The following is an 18,383-nucleotide window of genomic DNA, read 5'->3' as shown; positions in this document are numbered from 1 at the left end:
TACGGACAGCCGCTGTACACACAGGGAGATCTGCTGGCTGATGTGAGGCTGCAGGCGTCTTCTGCTGAGATCACAATACACTTTCTAGACTCAACAGTCATTTTATTAGTTACCTCCTGTATTTTATACAGTGACCACTTACTGTAAGTTCATAGTCTTTTGTTGCTGTACCTCATCCACTTAAAAGTTTGAGATGTTGTGTGTTCTGCACCCCAGCTCGAACCAGCCTGGCCACTCTCCTCTGGCTTCTCTCATTAACAGAGCATTTTCGCCCATAAAACTGCCACTCACTGGATATTTTTTCCTCTGTTTTTCGCACCATTCTGTGCACACTCAAGAGAGTGTTGTGTGTGAAAATCCTAGGAGTTCAGCAGTTTCTGAGATACTCAAACCACCCCGTCTGGCACCAACCATCATTCCACAGTCAAAATCACTTAGATCACATTTCTTCCCTGTTCTGATGTTCGGTCTGAACCTCTTTACCATGTCTGCATGCTTTTATGCATTGAGTTGCTGCCATATGATTGGCTGATCAGATATTCACTTTAAGGAGCAGGTGTATGTAATATAGTGGCCAGTGAGTGCATGTTTCTCAGATGCTGGATGAAATAAACCATTGTTTTATCCCACACACGGTACCTTCCTTGCAAAAACAAGATCATTGCATCTCGCAAAGGATTCTGAATTGTTGAGTTAAATGTTCTGGTTGCCCATGTGGCAGCTGAATTTCTGGATTCAAACAGTCCCCTGTTGTTGCCCAGAGAGGATCTGTACTCTATACCTCCCCCCCGCACCCAGCCCATGATTACACGACCTACCAATTGTGATGATCAGCTCCCTCTCGCCTTCGTCCTTCTCATTGTCGCTGGCAGCACCTCTCGGCGGGGTGAGCGCTCCTTCTCCCGGCCCCTGACCCGCGTCCAGCTCAGGGCCGCCCTGGGCAGTCGGGTGGCTCTCGGGTTTCGGGGAAGCTACGTTCACGGAGGGCCCTGCAATGGCAGGAGGGGGCCCCTCCCAGCTGTCGGGGGTTGATGTGCCTGAAAGAAGACAGCACAGTGTAAGCTAAAGGACTCCCAAGCAAGCAGAGGGCCCATCAGAAGCAACCTAGAGGAACAGAGCCCTGTTCAGCTTTGATGTCCCCAGAATTTCTTGCTGGCATCCTCTGTGCCGGGGGTGGGTTTGAACAGCTGGGCAAGTGGACTGAGGAATGGCAAAGAGGCAGGTGTTGTATCAACAAATCAGGGTAGGTGGGGCCTTGGACAGTGTTGTAGAAGAAGACTTGGGAGCCACAAGTACATAGTTCCTGGAAGGTTGCATCGCAGGTAGACAGGGTGATAGACTGCTTGGCACAATGCCTTCATTAATCAGGGTACTGAGTATGAAAGTAAGGAAAGCAAGTTTATTATCACAGTCACCGCATACCACCCTGAGATTCACATTCTTCCACACTTGCAGTAAATACAAAGGAACATGATAGAATCAGTGAAAAACACACACAAGACGGACAAATGACCAGTGTGCAAAAGACAAACTGAGCAAATACATAAAGAAAAAATATTAATAATAAACAAACAATAAATATCAAGAACATAACATGAAGAGTCCTTAAAAGTCAGTCCATGGGTTGTGGGAACAATTCAGCTTTGGGGTGAGTGAGGTTATCCACTTTGGTTCAAGAGCCTGACTGAGGGGTAATACCTGTTCCTGAACCTGATGGGAGTCCTGAGGCTCCTGTATCTCCTTCATTACAGCAGTGAGAAGACAGCATGGTCTGCATGGTCGGGGTCGCTGATGACTGACACTGCTTTAGTGAGGCCCAACTAACGTGTGCAGTTTTGGTCACCGTTATAGGAAAGATGCTATTAAGCTGGAAAGAATGCGGAGGAGATTCTGTTACCAGAACTTGAGGGACTGAGTTATAGGGAGAGGTTGAGCAGGTTGGGACTTCATTCAATGGAGCATAGAAACCAAAAGAAGATGTTATAGAGATTATTGAGGCCCTCCATTGGATGTGTTGCTGTCGACACAAGCCAGGGCAGTACGACATGGAGAGTAAGCTGTTGCCGAGCTGGTGAACCCATGGGAACAGCAGAGACCGGTACAGTTCGGCACCAGCGGTGTCGTAGCAGTTGCCAGTCAGCACAGAACTCAACACAGGACTGCCTTAGGGACTCTAGCTCCGGATATTTCCCATGGGGTTTACTCCCGAAGCCTTCCCCTTGAGTGGGTACAGCCACAAGGCAGCAGAGGTTTGAAATCAGAGTTTTCCTTCTCCCAGATGAGCTGCCAACCACAGATGATGAGCCTCATCTGCCCGAAGCGACTGGTTTTAAGGCCCCAGTAACCCACCTTTGCCCCTTCTATCAGTAGAAACGGTTCCGCTGGGCTTAGTAGCTAAGCCACACATGAAGGCCAGGAGCCAGACTTGGTTGTCAGAGGCAATCTGATAGGCAGACCATTGAGAGCATTTAATAGGCAGTGGAAGCTTGTCCCCATTGCTGTTCCCAGCTACAACAACCTTTAAGGAACCAGAAAAATTATTACATATGTGATCTTCTAGAGATTATTATTTAAACAATGAGGGCATGGATTGGGCGAATGTTCAGTCCTTTTCCTCAGGTCTGGGAATCAAAAAATAGAAAGCACAGGTTTGTGATGAAAAGGGAGAGATTTCTGAAGAGCCCGACAGGTATCTGGTGGTCTGAGGGTGATCGGTATATCAACTGAGCTGCCAGGGGAAGTGTTCAAGCCAAGTACAGTACCATTTAAAAATCACTTGGTCAGGTACGTGGAGAGGGAAGGTTTAGAGCAGGGGTTCCCACATATGCCATGAACCAACACCATTAAATAACGGACCCCAGGTAAAGAGGGATACGAGCCAAACACAGGCAAGTAGGACTTGCTTAGATTGGCATCGAGGTCAGTAGTACACTAGATGGGCTAAACGGCCTGTTTTCCTGCAGATCTTTTTCTGCAATGATTCCTGTCAGGGAGGTTCAGCTTGTCACTGAATGCTCTTCAACAGATGCACTGGCCCGTTGTATCAATTTGAATGCACAGGAATGTAAAAAGCTTCGGAGAGCAGTGGACTCTGCCCGAAGCACCGTGAGCAACATTCCCCCCACCATCGATCGTATCTACTGGAGGTGCTGCCTCAGTCCATCGTCAAACATTCGCACCATCAGGCCATGCCCTCTTCCCACAGCTCCCATTGGGCAGGTGGCTAGCTCCATGGGAGGGGTGGCAAAGAGGAATGTGAACACGAGGAAATCTGCAGATGCTGGAAATTCAAGCAACACACACAAAATGCAGCAGGCCAGGCAGCATCTATAGGCATCAGTGCAGTGTTCCTATCTTTCAGTGACATCCTTATCCAGGGTCTCCTCTACTATGGCAGGGAGAATGTCAATGGTTCACTCCCTCGCCACTGGGCGACTGAGGATAGGATCCTGCTCACCACAAAAAACCGTCTGACATGGCAACGGAAATCGTATTACTCCAGTGCCATGGAGCGCCCAGGGCACACTATGTACCCTCCTGACCAATCCTCACCTGCCTGTCTGTGGGCTTCACTGCCCTCTGGGGATGTCAGCTCCGCCAGCTGCCGCTCACCTCCGGCACACTGGCCGGCCTCTGCCGGCCGCACTGACGCCTCCTCCTCCTCCTCTTCTCCATCCTCTCGGTGGCAGGGGGCCACGGACGGCGCGGCTGCAGGGTGGTCCACCCCGCCGGGGTCAGACACCGGGCTCGTCTGCTCGTCCGTCCGGATGGCCTTTGCCCTCTGCGGAGAAGGGGGCGCAGAGTCCGCCCTCCTCTTCTCGGCCGGCAGCATCTCCCACTGCTCCCCCCGGGCTAGTCTGCGGAGAGAAAGCACGTCGCGATGAGGATAAGGTGGACATCATGAGGCAACTGTTCAGTCCTGCCTCGTCACCGAATCTACACCGACTTCCAGCTACTCTTCTGCACCAGCTCCCCGGGGCCCTCAAATTCCTCAATCTGTAAATTATTTATCTATTCCAGCTTAGAATAGACCTATCCCCTGGGGGACAGAAGATTCCAGACATTGGAGCCATATGGTAGGGATAAAGGCCATTCAGCCTATCTTCAAAGTACGTTATCAAAATACCACCATTTACTATCTTGAGATTCATTTTCTTGCAGGTGTTCACAGTACAAGAAATACAATGGAATCCCCCCCCCACTTTATCATCTTCTGTCAGTCACCTTATGTACACACACTCCTGCACCTCATGTCACTTTATATACATGCAAACGGCCTGTGATTAGAAGCTACTGTAGGTATTTATATTTATTCTGTTTTTTTAATTATTGTGTTCTTTATCTTAAGTGTGCTTCTTTGTGCTACACTGGACCTGGAGTCACAATTATTTCAGTCTCCTTTATACTTCTGTACTGGAAATGTCATTAAGCAATCTTTAGAAACTATGCACAGACCGACACACAAAGTGCAGAAGAAGACAAACCGTGCAAATAAACAATAAATAAATAATACTGAGACAAGTTGTACAGACAGACAGATTTTATTGATCACGAAGGAAATTGGGTTTCATTACAGCCGCACCAACCAAGAATAGTGAAGAAATATAGCAATATAAAACCATAAATAATTAAATAATAATAAGTTAATCATGCCGTGGAAATAAGTCCAGGACGAGCCTATTGGCTCAGGGCGTCTGACACTCCGAGGGAGGAGTTGTAAAGTTTGATGGCCACAGGAAGGAATGACTTCCTATGACGCTCAGTGTTACATCTCGGTGGAATGAGTCTCTGGCTGAATGTACTCCTGTGCCCAACCAGTACATTATGGAGTGGATGCGAGACATTGTCCAAGATGGCATGCAACTTGGACAGCATCCTCTTTTCAGACACCACCGGCAGAGAGTCCAGTTCCACGCCCACAACATCACTGGCCTTATGAATGAGTCTGTTGATTCTGTTGGTGTCTGTTACCCTCAGCCTGCTGCCCCAGCACACAACAGCAAACATGATAGCACTGGTCACCACAGCCTCGTAGAACATCCTCAGCATCGTCCATCAGATATTAAAGGACCTCAGTCTCCTCAGGAAATAGAGACGGCTCTGACCCTTCTTGTAGACAGCCTGTGTTCTTTGACCAGTCCAGTTTATTGTCCATTCGTATCCCCAGGTACAAATCCCTGAAAGTGAGTCCATTGGCTGTGGAATCAGTCCAGAGCCGAGGTGAGTGAAGTTATCCACAGGAGCCTGGTCATTGAGGGGTATTCACTGTTCCTGATCCTGCTGGTGTGGGACCCGAGGCTCCTGTACCTCCGGCCCGATGGACACCACGAGAAGAGAGCATGGCCTGGAAGGTAGGGAGCGGAGGGAGGAGGGTGCTTGATGATGGACGCTGATTTCTCATGGCAGTGCTCCTTGTTGATGTGCTCAATGGTGTGAAGGGCTTTGCCTGTGTTATGAATGCACCACAGCTCTGAGGGGCCGAAGGGTGCGGGGTAGCCCCCTCCTTTGTGAGAATCACAAGAGCATTATTGGGTTGAGTCAGAGGACCCAGGAAATGAGAGAGAGAGAGACATGGCCATTGTCTCCTGGAGACAACGTTTGTGGATTGGGGACTATGCTACCTTGGGCAAAGTGGGCTGGTTGAGAGAGAGATTGCATCACCCCATCCTGATTGATATCTACTACCTGGTGAGTTAAGATAAAAGGGGAGGCTGTAGGGACAGCCCCTCAGACGCACCAGAAGAAACGCTAGCGATCCCACAATAGCGGGAAGCCATTTGAAGGAAGCCACATGCGTTCGGCTCCCTTGCCTGGGGGCTGGTGGCTGGTACCACGGAAAACGACTTGGAACTAACAACAGGGAACTAACTCCCCCGACGCAATGGATTGGCCTCATAAAAGTCCCGGGCAAGTTTAAAACCGTCTCTCTTAAACCCAAATAGCTGCAGCTTGAAAGGACAGTGACTTTTATCTTTCCATCGGATGATACAATATCCCCTAGACCAGGGGTCGGCAACCCGCGGCTCCGGAGCCGCATGCGACTCTTTCATCTCTGTGCTGCGGCTCCCTGTGGCTTTGGTAAATAAATGATGAGTATTTAATTAATATATATTTTATGTTAGTTTGTTAATTTTTGAAATGTAATTCTAAATTTGAAGATTATGGTGATCTTGTACAATCTAAATAAAACGTGTTTTTTGTCGCTATGAATATACGTCACCACTGCCAATGCCTGACACCCACCAGTGCGCGATTTCTTTAATTTTTCGATCCAAGGTAGGCCAACTATGGAGAATTCTAAAAAAAGAAAAGTGACTGAAGAAAACAGAACATTTAATGATACGTGGGCAGATTCATTTGCTTTCACTGCTGACGACACTGGTTTACCGGTATGCTTAATATGCAATGGGAAACTAGCAAACAACAAAAAGTCAAATGTCGCAAGACATTTCCAGAATAAACACGCAGCCTTTGCTCAAAAATAACCGGATGGAGATGAGAGAAAAAAAGCCATTTCGGAACTGATGCGGAAGGTTGATCTGAGCAAAAATCATTTCAAGAAGTGGATGAAGTCTGTAAAATCAACTACATATGCTAGTTTTGTTGCCACTCAGGAAATAGTCAGGCACGGGAAGCAGTTTACAGATGGTGAATATATAAAAGAATCTTTCATTAAGATTTCAGAACATCTATTCACGGACTTTAAATACAAGAGTGAAATTGTGCAGAAAATCAGGGATATGCCCCTCTCTGCAAAAACTGTCAAAGACAGAACCATAAAAATGGCAGAAGACATCACAAGACAGAAAATTAAAGACATCAATTCAGCTGTGGCTTACTCGATTGCCTGTGACGAGTCTAAAGACAAAGGTGATATTGAACAAATAATGCTGTTCTGCCGGTATGTAAACTCTGCCGGGCCACAGGAAGAACTGATTGAGTTGATACCTCTAAAAGGCCAAACACGGGGGGAGGACATCTGTGAGGCTGTCTTGAATTGTTTAAGAGCCAAAGGAATAAAGACCACCCACCTGGTGTCAGTAGCTACTGATGGGGCACCAAGTATGACAGGAGCGCACAAGAGATTTGTGGCTTTACTGCAGAAGTCGCTGGACAGAAAGCTGCTGACTTTTCACTGCATCTTGCACCAAGAGGCACTGTGCGCTCAAACATTTCCTCCGGAATGCACAGAAGTAATGGATGTTGTGATTCAGATTGTCAATAAAATAATGGCAAAAAGTTTTAATCACCGTCAATTCCGTTTGTTACTGGATGAGCTGGAAAGCGCATATTCTGATCTCCTACTGCACAACAAAGTCCGGTGGCTGTCCAGAGGGGAGGTGCTGAAACGCTTTGTTGCGTGTCTGGAAGAAGTGAAAACTTTCCTGGGGAGCAAAGGGCTCACCTTTCCTGAGCTGGAACAGCCAGAGTGGCTGGAAAAGCTACACTTCATGATAAACATTGAGTATTTTACTTAAAAGGCAAAAAAAAACATTGTATGCAGTGTTATTTCATTTTAAATGTCAAACGGGTTTTGTGGCTCCCAGTGTTTTCTTTTCTATGGGAAACGGGTCCAAATGGCTCTTTAAGTGGTAAGGGTTGCCGACCCCTGCCCTAGACAAACGATAGAACTATTGCTTAATTGATGATTATTATTATACTCGCGTTTTTAGATTGAGTATTGACGACGTATTTTATCTGAATGTCTTTATTAATCTTATTTTTGTGCCCCTTTATAAATAAAGACTTTTAAAAATAGTACCACCAGACTTCAACGGGCTTCTCTATCTTTGCTGGTAAGTGACCCAGTTACGGGGTTCGTAACAACAATTGGGGTTCTCGTCGCGAGATTTGAAACCAAATTGGGGAGCCAGTGAATCGGGCTTGTAAATCCAAACTTGGATCTGGTTACGCGGGTAGCCAGACGGGAAACCAGGCGTTTGTGCTCGAAGGTGTGTTCAAAGTTACTGCAGAATTTAAGAATGGGGAGATAAGAATTATTATTGAAGGGAACGGAAAGTCTGTAGTTCCCAAGTCGAATGAAGAAATTTTAAACCGGCAGATCACCTACAGAGTAAGCCGGGAGTTAGCGGGGCCCCCCACTCTATTGTTATGCCAGGATGTGGTGTGAAGAGGCCGAATTCGAAATGCTGCTTGAATGAAGAGTTCAAATTAAAAACCAATAGCCTGAAGGGTCCTGACGAGAGGGCTAGCCACCTGTGTAAAATTAAAGAATTGGGTGGAAATGGTCTAAGTTTGGGACACGGTGTTGATAAAATAACCCCTATGAAAAAGGCGGGCGGGAGTTTACCTCACCAGATTACTCAAGTTCCCCACGTGGGAACTCACCAGAAAACAGGCGACGGTTAATGGGGATGCCATTTTAAATAGCAAAGCAGGCTGTATTTGCCAAAGCCTGTGAATAATAAAGACAACCCCCCTGGAAGCCTGCCTGTTAAGTGAAAACGACCGAAACGATTAGTATTCACAAACTTTTGTAGATGCACATAAGCTACGATCACAACTCCTTAGTTTTGTTGCTAAAAAAAAATAAGTGGTTATTAAGTTGAAGTCTGATGCTACAAGACTTTAGTAAGGTACAAGAAGTTAAAATATTAAAGGAAATGCCACTGTAATCATTAACCGTTTGGATGCTGAATTGAATGTATCACTGTATTACTCTGTAGAAAAAAAAACTTTTGTATTGTGTTAGCTTCTAAAACCCTGTAAGGCTCTGTACTACTTCGTTTCACCGCTGGTGAAAACGCTTTGAAGAAAGGGGGTGTTATGAATGCACCACAGCTCTGAGGGGCCAAAGGGTGCGGGGTAGCCCCCTCCTTTGTGAGAATCGCAAGAGCATTATTGGGTTGAGTCAGAGGACCCAGGAAATGAGAGAGAGAGAGACATGGCCATTGTCTCCTGGAGACAACGTTTGTGGATTGGGGACTATGCTACCTCGGGCAAAGTGGGCTGGTTGAGAGAGAGATTGCATCACCCCAACCTGATTGACATCTACTACCCGGCGAGTTAAGATAAAAGGGGAGGCTGTAGGGACAGCCCCTCAGACGCACCAGAAGAAACGCTAGCGATCCCACAATAGCGGGAAGCCATTTGAAGGAAGCCACATGCGTTCGGCTCCCTTGCCTGGGGGCTGGTGGCTGGTACCACGGAGAACGACTTGGAACTAACAACGGGGAACCAACTCCCCCCGACTCAACGGATTGGCCTCATAAAAGTCCCGGGCAAGTTTAAAACCGTCTCTCTTAAACCCAAATAGCTGCAGCTTGAAAGGACAGTGACTTCTATCTTTCCATCGGACGATACAATATCCCCTAGACCGGGGGTCGGCAACCCGCGGCTCCGGAGCCACATGTGGTTCTTTTACGTCTGTGCTGCGGCTCCCTGTTGCTTTGGGAAATAATTGGTTGTGGCGACCCTTTTCCTGGCACATCCGAACCGACTCACAATAAGATAGCCTACGGGGGTTTGCGAGCACAGAGCTTTGGAGCCTCTGCGCCATGGGGGGGGGGGGCGGGGGCAGGTTGAGGGAGGCTTAAAAGTGAGGCTGAAGATTTCGAATAAAGTTTTTTTCCTTCGACTGCAGTTACCGACTCCGTGTCGTAATTTTAGCGCTGCGTGTAGCACACCGCTACATGGTCAGTATTTAATTAATATGTATTTTATGTTAGTTTGTTAGTTTTTGAAATGTAAATCTAAATTTGAAGATTATGGTGATCTTGTACAATCTAAATAAGACGTTGTGGCGACGCATTTCCTGACACATCCGAACCGGCTCACAATTAGCCAGCGTTCAGGCTAAGGGAGATAGCCTACGGGGGTTTGTGAGTACGTGTCTTTTGCAGCATCCGCGCCCATGGGGGGCGGGTTGAGGGAGGCTTAAAAGCAAGGCTGTTTAGTTCGAATAAAGCTATCTTTGACTGCAGTTTACTGACTGCGTGTAGCAACCGCTACAACGTGTTTTTATCGCTGGCTGTCCAGAGGGGAGGTGCTGAAACGCTTTGTCGCGCGTCTGGAAGAAGTGAAAACTTTCCTGGGCAGCAAAGGGCTCAACTTTCCTGAGCTGGAACAGCCAGAGTGGCTGGAAAAGCTACACTTCATGGTAGACATGACAGCGCACCTGAACACGCTGAACACAGCTCTTCAGGGGAAAGGACGTACAGCCCTGCACATGTTGGAGGATGTTTTGCATTCGAGCGCAAGTTGACGTTGCTTGCCAGAGATTTACAGAAAGGCACATTGTCTCACTTGCCCAATTTGAGAGAGTTCAAACAATGTCACGACATGATAAATTCGGAGTATTTACATTCTGCAATCATCGCAATGCAAACATCGTTTGGGAAACGCTTCTGTGAGTTCAGAGAGGAAAAAAACACATTATCCTTCCCGGTCACTCCCCTAAGCATCGATCCATCCCTACTGAATACGACTGCATTGTCAGGTGTGAGTCAACCTGAAGAAGTATGATAAATATTTTAATTGCGTATTATTTTACGTATATTCATATGTTTTCATTGTTCAGTGAAATAGTCCTTTTATTTTTCAGGTTGACAGCTGGCTGACGTTATTTTTGGTTTGCTGCTGGCGGCAAATTTAAGTTTGGCGTTTTTCATAAATACAAGAAGGACTCAAATAGACGTTGAGTATTTTACTTAAAAGTAACCTTCAACCCAACGTCTTTTTTTCGGAGTTCAAAATGTTTTTGTTGCATGCAGAAATGTAATTTCGTTTTCTCTGCAGGAGTTCATCAATTTCATAAATGCAACACATTATAGTTTATTTATACATAGCATAAAGGCAAAACAAAACGTTGTATGCAGTGTTATTTCATTTTAAATGTCAAACGGGTTTTGCGGCTCCCAGTGTTTTCTTTTCTGTGGGAAACGGGTCCAAGTGGCTCTTTCAGTGGTAAAGGTTGCTGACCCCTGCCCTAGACAAATGATAGAGCTATTGCTTAATTGATGATTATTATTATACCCGCGTTTTTAGATTGAGTATTGACGATGTATTTTATCTGAATGTCTGTATTAATCTTATTTTTGTGCCCCTTTATGAATAAAGACTTTTAAAAATAGTAAAATCAGACTTCAATGGTCCTCTCTATCTTTGCTGGTACGTGACCCAGTTACAGGGTTCGTAACACCTGTGACGGACTGGGCTGTACACACGACTGTTTGGTGGGTTTCCCGTTTCTGAGAGCTGGTGTCTCCATACCAGGCAGTGATGCAATCAGTCAGGACAATCTCCACTGTGCATCTATAGGAGTTTGTCAAAGCTTTAGATGACATGCCAAATCTGTGCAACCTTCCACAGAAGTAGAGGCTTTATCTCTTCTCTTATGATGTTTAATGGAGCAACACACACAAAATGCTGGAGGAACTCAGCAGGTCGGGCAGCATCTAAAGAGGGGAATAAACAGTCAACGTTTCAGGCTGAGAGTCCTCATAAAAGGTCTCGGCCCAAAATGTCGACTATTTATTCTGCTCCATAGATGCTCTGGCCTGCTGAGTTGCTCCAGCATTTTGTGTGAGTGTTGCTCAGATTTCCAGCATCTGCAGAACCTCTTGAGCCTAACTCAGTTGATCTTACTTGCCCACACCCCCATCCTGTCCGTGTACAACTCCAACTCTCTTTCCATTGTTGCTTATTTACCACCTCTTGTACTGTATACCGAGGGTGGAAAGAGTTGCCCCTCAGGTCTGAGAGGAGAAAGTTCTCCATGCCTCAGTTTGAAATGTCCTCTTGTTGTGACAACCCCACCAGTGGAAACATCTCAACATTTACTGTCAAGTCCCCTTACATGCTTGAAATAAGGTCACCCCTCCTTGTTTTACACACCAAGATCAGTGAGGAGTCCATTTGATCCATTGTGCCTGTGCTTGCCCTTTGCTGGAACCTTGCAATTTCCACTACAATTACCTGTAAGTAACTTGTCTTCCAGTATTCTCCCAGGTCCGTTTCCAATTACTGCCATTCAGAGTCAAAGGCACACCCTTTTAAGTCTTCTTGCCTTGATTGTCTTCTGCTAAAACTATAATAGGGACAGAATTAGGCCTATTGAGGCTGCTCCACCATTCCATCATAGCTGATTTACTTTCTCTCTTGACCCCATTCTCCTGCCTTCTCCCCACAACCTTTGATGCCCTCACTAATCAAGAACTTATAAATCTCCGCTTTAGATATACACAGCCGTCGGTGGAGCAATGAACCACAGATTTGCCATCCTCTGGCAAAAGAAATTCCTCCTCATCTCAGTTGTGAAAAGTCATCCTACTATTCTGAGGCTGTGCCCTCTGGTCTTGGACTCCCACTATAGCAAGCATCCCCTCCACATCCACTCTATCTAGGCCTTTCAATATTCAATAGGTTTCAATCAAATTCCACCCTCAATCTTCTCTGTCGAGTACAGGCCCAGAGCTATTAAACACTCATACTTTACCCCTTTCATTCCCAAGATCATTCTCATGAACCTCCTCTGGACCCTCTCCAATGCCAGCACATTCTTAAGAGGCCCAAAACTGGTCACAGTACTCCAAATGCAGTTTTATCAACACCTTACAAAGCCTCTACTTCTTCTGACTTTTAATGGCAGTTGGCAGTCCAACTTAAAGGTGCATCACTGCTGGAGTGTGATGTAGAGAGTTGGGAAATAAAACCCTTACTAGTTCTTTATCAAATGAAAACTAAATTACTCAAAAGCCCCATAGATTGTAAATATTGAAAGGCATACTGTGAATTAAAGTCACTTCCTTAACTTTGTAAAGTTGCTAACTGAAAACTGTCAATCCCCAAAGCTGGTAGTGCAGCCTGCATTTGCTTTCTCTCAACCTTGTATGCTTCACATTGTAAAAGAATATGTTCAACTGTTTCATAACGATGACAACACCTGCACCCCATTGTGATGTTTTCCAACAAGATGTAAGGAATAATTAAGCACAGGATGCCCAATTCTAAATCAAGTCAATATATTTCCTTCCCTTCTCCCATCAATCCATCTGCAAAGGTGTCTCTCCTTATGCCCGTTTTCCCACAAGTCTTGCCAGAATCCCCTAATTCTTAGCCCCACTAACTCCTTCGCTTCTGATTCGCTCAGTGGAAGATCTATATCCACAGATGAACTTTCAACAGCCTTTTTGGCCGAACAATCAACCCGCTCATTCCCCTCGACAACTCTATGTGCAGGGACCCATAGCTAGAGACATGTAGACCAATACCTTGAATATGAAATGAAGTTTGATGAACTTCCAGCAGTGAATCTGACCTACTGCTAGAACGACCCGTTTTAAGACTAGTCAAAACTGGAAAAGAATCTGAACAAATTACAACTTTGTAAGGCCAAATTTCCTCCACACACTGTAAGCCCAAAATGATGGCAACCAGCTCTGCAGTATACACTGATAAATAGTCAGTAAGATGTTTCTTTATTGTTGCCAGTAATTCAAGCATAAAAACTGCCATACCAACATTCCCTGTTAAATTATCTTTTGATCCATCAACATGTCTCAATAATTTTCTTTAACATATCAATGAACCAACAGACTCTCAGGCATATCAGAATCCTTGGACTTTGTTAAATCATGCAACCTAAAATCAACTAAAGCTATTGGAAAATATCACGGTGAGGTTACTGAGAAAGAGACAGTAAACCCATACTCCCAGCGTGATGAGAACCCAGCCACCCAAACTAAAAACACTCCTGTTGTGAACACAAAGTGCACTGCAGAGGCTGTGGTCAAATCAAGACATACAAAAAAGCTGGATGAACTCAGCAGGTCGGGCAGCATCCCTGCCCCCTCCTTCAGTCCTGACGAAGGGTCTTGGCCTGAAACGTTGACTGCACCTTTCAATGGATGCCGCCCGACCTGCTGAGTTCATCCAGCTTTTTTGTACTTCTGTTGTGATGTTCCCAACAGTTTTCCAACACACTTTTAACGGAGGGTGATCATTCCTCTGCCCCCTCAAGTTAACCCAGTATGTTAACAACAACTTCATCCTCCACAACTGTAAGGGTAATTGTCCCATTTCAACTAGTAAAGCCGAAACAGGGCTTTACTGCACCATAACAGTTTTAACATCTGTGCTTGTATCACATCCAACCATTTTAAATTTGATCCATAAGTCACACAGCCAAAATCAAGTACAGATCTAATTAAACAAAAATATAAATGGTCAATAGAGATTTTTGTGTAGTACCCCTAGACACCCAAGGATAATTTATGCCCCTTTACATTAGTCAGTTATCTTATTACAAAGCGTCAGCGTTTCAGCCTGTCAGTTATACTCTAGTCCTCTCGAAATGAATACCAAGATTGTATTTGCCTTCCATAGCAATTGAACAAACAGCTCATTTTTCCATATTCACCCCACCAAAACGCCTCACAATTTTGAAAACGTTAGTTAAATGTCCCCGTAACCTTCTCCGATCTGAAGAGACAGCCCCGTTTCCCATTCTCGCCACACAATCCACAGTGCTGGAACACACTTGTCTGGTAACACAGCCCAGGATCTCAGGGGAGGGTGTATGGGTAGGAGCGGAGATAGAGATGTGGGGGAGCGAGGATAAAAGGAAAGAGCTGTTGGGGTGACAGTCTGGGTGGGGGGGGTGAATTATGTAGAGTGGAGGGAATCTCAAGGGTGGGAAGGCTCTTGAATGAGGTCTGGAGAATCCTGAGTGGAGAGGAATTTCTGCTACTTTTCTATTAAATTAAGGACACACCCCCCCCCCACCCATCTCCATACCATTCTATTTCCTCCCTCAGTCCTCACACCCCTGCACTCCCTCCTCCCTCCCTTTTCTCCCCAATTTCCTTCCCCAAACACCCCCCTCATTGTCCTTTTCCCTCCCTCCCTCCCTCCCTCCCTCCCTTTCCCCCACTCACTCCACCCTCCCACCTCCCACATTCTCTCCTCTCTTCTTCTCCCTCCCATTTCCCTCCTCCCTTCTCCCTCCCATTTCCCTCCTCCCTTCTCCCTCCCATTTCCCTCCTCCCTTCCCCCTCCCATTTCCCTCACCCCCCCATCCCATTTCCCTCACCCCCCCCCCCATCCCATTACCTTTGCAGCCCCACATCTCCCGCCCGTTTCCTCAATTACTGCCGCCCCGTTTCCGCCGGTACCTCTGCGCCGGACGAACCTCCCGGCTGCAACTCGAGTCCCGAACAGAAGTTCCGGGTCCGCTTCCTGTCGATCGCTTTGTTGCTCCTCAGTGATTTTAACATAAACCCCAGCCCTTGACATTCCGTCAACTGTTGAAAGCAAACACAGACGTTCAAATCGCAAAATGCATCGTTCGTTTTCTCCAGCCCGATAAAATCATTGCAATTAGTTGCATTTTAAGCAATGTATTGTCTCTGCTCTAAGGCAATACCCTCGGGTGGAGAGGAATCTGCTTCTAGAATAGCAAGTAGTGTTGCTCTCATAGTTTGCACTGACCAGCTACAGCGCAGTGTTGACAGAGCAGCGTTTCAGTTAACTGACAGGGAGGTCCACACATAGGCGCCACAGCCGAACACCGCTCAACAACTACTTCAAATGAAAGAGTTACCGTATGAGGACATTTGATGGCTCTGGGCCCTGTACTCACCAGAGCTTAGAACAATGAGGCGGAATCTTATTGAAACCTATCGAATATTGAAAGGCCTAAATAGAGTGGAGGTGAAGAGGATGTTTCCAATAGTGGGAGAGTCTAGGCACAGATTCAGAATACAAGGAAGAGTGCTGAGGAGGAATTTTTTTTTTGCCCGAGTGTGATGCGTCTGTAGAATTAATTGCTCCAGATGGTGGAGGCTAAATTATTGGGTATATTCAAAGCTGAGTTTGATACGTTCTTCATTGGTAAGGGTGCCAAGGGTTATGGGGAGAATGCAGGAGAATAGGGTTGAGGGACATAACAGTGGAATTGGGCCATTCTAACCATGAACTCTGCTCCACCATTTCATCATGGCTGATCCCAGATCCCACTCAACCCCACAGACCGGCCTTCTCACCATATCCTTTGATGCCCTGACTGATAAGGAAATAATCAACTTCTGACTTGGCCTCCACTGCAGTCCGTGGCAGAACGTTGCACAGATTCACTACTCTCCGCCTAAAAAAAACTTGCTCCTTACTTCTGTTCTAAAGGGTTAACCCTCAATTTTGAGGCTGTGCCCTTTAGTTCTGGATACCCCCACCATAGGAAACATCCTCTCCACATCCACCCTATCTAGTCCTTTAAACATTTGGTAGGTTTCAATGAGATCCCCCCCACATTCTTCTAAATTCCAGTGAGTATGGGCCCAAAACTGCCAAGCACTCCTCATATGTTAACCCCTTCATTACAGAATCATCCACGTGAACCTCCTCCGGGTCCTCTCCAATGACAACACATCCTTTCTGAGGTATGGGCCCACAACTGTACTCAATACTCCAAGTGCGGCCTGACCAGCGTCTCAGAAAGGCATCTCCTTACTTTTATGTCCTATTCCCTTTTGAAATAAATGGTAATATTGCACCTGCCAGCCATGACGGAATGGTGGCACATTCTCGGAGGGCTGAATGGCCGGAGTCTGCCGTGTGTTTTATGGTCTTCCTCAGGAGGCTTGGGAAGTTTGACCCTTGACCCTTGCCAATTTGTACAGATTCATCAGGTTTAGGTACGGCACCTGCTGTGCAAGAAGCTGCGGAGAGTTGCGGACACAGCCCAGTCTATCCCACAAACCAGCCCCTCCCCCCTCTCCTACCTCCATCCACGTTTCCCGCTGTCTCGGGAGAGCAGCCAACATAATCAAGGACTTCTCCCGCCCCAGCCATTCTCTCTTCTCTCCCCTCCATCGGGCAGAAGGTACAAAAGCCTGAAGCACCTACCACCGGGCTCGAGGACAGCTTCTATTCCACTGTTAGCAGACTCCTGAATGGAGCTCTTGTACCTCACAATCTACCTCAGCGTGGCTCTGCTCTTTACCCGCCTGCCTGCACTCTCTCGGCAGCTGCATTCTGTTTCCTCTTCTGCTACTTTGATGTGCAGAATCACGCAAAGCAAAAGCTTTTCACTGAGTCTTGGTGTGTGTGACAAGCTGGCAAGGAAACAGGTTCACAGAACATTACAGCACACGAACAGGCCCCTTGGCCCTGATACTGTGTCAAACTAATTAAGTTAGTCATCAAATGAATCCCTTCTGCCTGCACAATGACCATATCGCTCCATTCTCTGCTCAGTCACGTGCCTCAGAGCCTCTTAAACCCCTCATCAAATTACTGACCCTGACTCCTTCCTCTGTGTAAAAACTACTTGCCACCCACACGCACTTTGAACTTATCTTCTCTCACCATTCAAAAACAATGTATGGATAAATAAGTCAAGTCAAGTCACTTTTATTGTCATTTCAACCATAACTGCTAGTACAGTACATAGTAAAAATGAAACAACGTTTTTCAGGACCATGATGTTACATGACACAATACAAAAACTAGACTGAACTATGTAAAAAAACAACACAGAAAAAAACTACACTAGACTACAGACCTACCCAGGACTGCATAAAGTGCACAAAACAGTGCAGGCACTACAATAAATAATAAACCAGACAATAGGGCAGTAAGGTGTCTGTCCAGGCTCTGAGTATTGAGGAGTCTGATAGTTTGGGGGAAGAAACTGTTACATAGTCTGGTCGTGAGAGCCTGAATGTTTCGGTGCCTCTTCCCAGGCAGCAGGAGGGAGAAGAGTTTGTATGAGGGGTGCGTGGGGTCCTTCTCATAATGCTGTTATGAAAATAAAGTGGATTAGAAAAGGCCAGCTGGGCATTGTGGACAAGTTTGGCTAACGGACCTGTTTCCAGGCTGTGTAACTACAAGTCCAAATTAGAATTTGTAAGATTAGGTGGTTTCTAGAGTGGTCAGCACAACATTGTGGGCTGAAGGGCCCCTGTAATGTGCTGTAGATTTCTATGTTCTATTGGATATTATTATTGTTATTAATAATTATCAATAAAGGCAGCACGGTTGTGTAGAGGTTGGCGTAATGATTTACAGTGGCAACTATGAGTTCGGTGTTCAATTCCCACCACGGTCTGTAACAACATTCTCCATGTGACCACTTTCTCCCTCTTTCCAAAGGTTAGGCTCAGTGGGTCGTGGGCACACTACGTTGGTGCCAGAAGCTTGGCAACACTTGCGGGCTGCCCTCAGCGCACCCTCCGACTGTGGTGGTTGTTGACACAAAACGATGTACTTCACTGAACATTGCGATGTACAATGTGACAAATAGAGCTAATCTTTAACTGGTCCTCACAAACAGAGAGAGACAGACAGACAGACAGAAAGAGATATGAGGAGCAGAGTGAGATAGGGAGGAGAAGGGGAGAGACACAGAAAGCAAGAGGAGAAGA

At 46.2% G+C, this 18,383-nt stretch overlaps 1 protein-coding gene across 6 annotated transcripts in view; it reads right to left on the bottom strand.

Moving 5' to 3' along the window:
- Positions 1-15,198, bottom strand: part of LOC132399562 (GON-4-like protein) — a 122,102-nt gene extending 106,904 nt beyond the window's left edge. For 4 of the 6 annotated variants that reach the window (XM_059980057.1, XM_059980059.1, XM_059980061.1 and 1 more), the window contains exons 1-4: positions 15,073-15,198; positions 11,938-12,049; positions 3,553-3,857; positions 819-1,037 (exon numbers count right to left, since the gene is read on the bottom strand). In XM_059980057.1, the coding sequence (XP_059836040.1) occupies positions 819-1,037; positions 3,553-3,832 (499 nt within the window). In that variant the 5' untranslated portion in view covers positions 3,833-3,857; positions 11,938-12,049; positions 15,073-15,198. The remainder of the gene's footprint in view (positions 1-818; positions 1,038-3,552; positions 3,858-11,937; positions 12,050-15,072) is intronic. The other 2 variants (XM_059980060.1, XM_059980058.1) reach the window with 2 other exon arrangements.
- Positions 15,199-18,383: the final 3,185 nt, after the last annotated feature.

Source organism: Hypanus sabinus, chromosome 9 (assembly GCF_030144855.1).
Source record: "Hypanus sabinus isolate sHypSab1 chromosome 9, sHypSab1.hap1, whole genome shotgun sequence".
NCBI lineage: Eukaryota > Metazoa > Chordata > Chondrichthyes > Myliobatiformes > Dasyatidae > Hypanus > Hypanus sabinus.
Note: the sequence above shows the minus strand (reverse complement) of the source record. Positions and strands in the feature narration are given on the sequence as shown.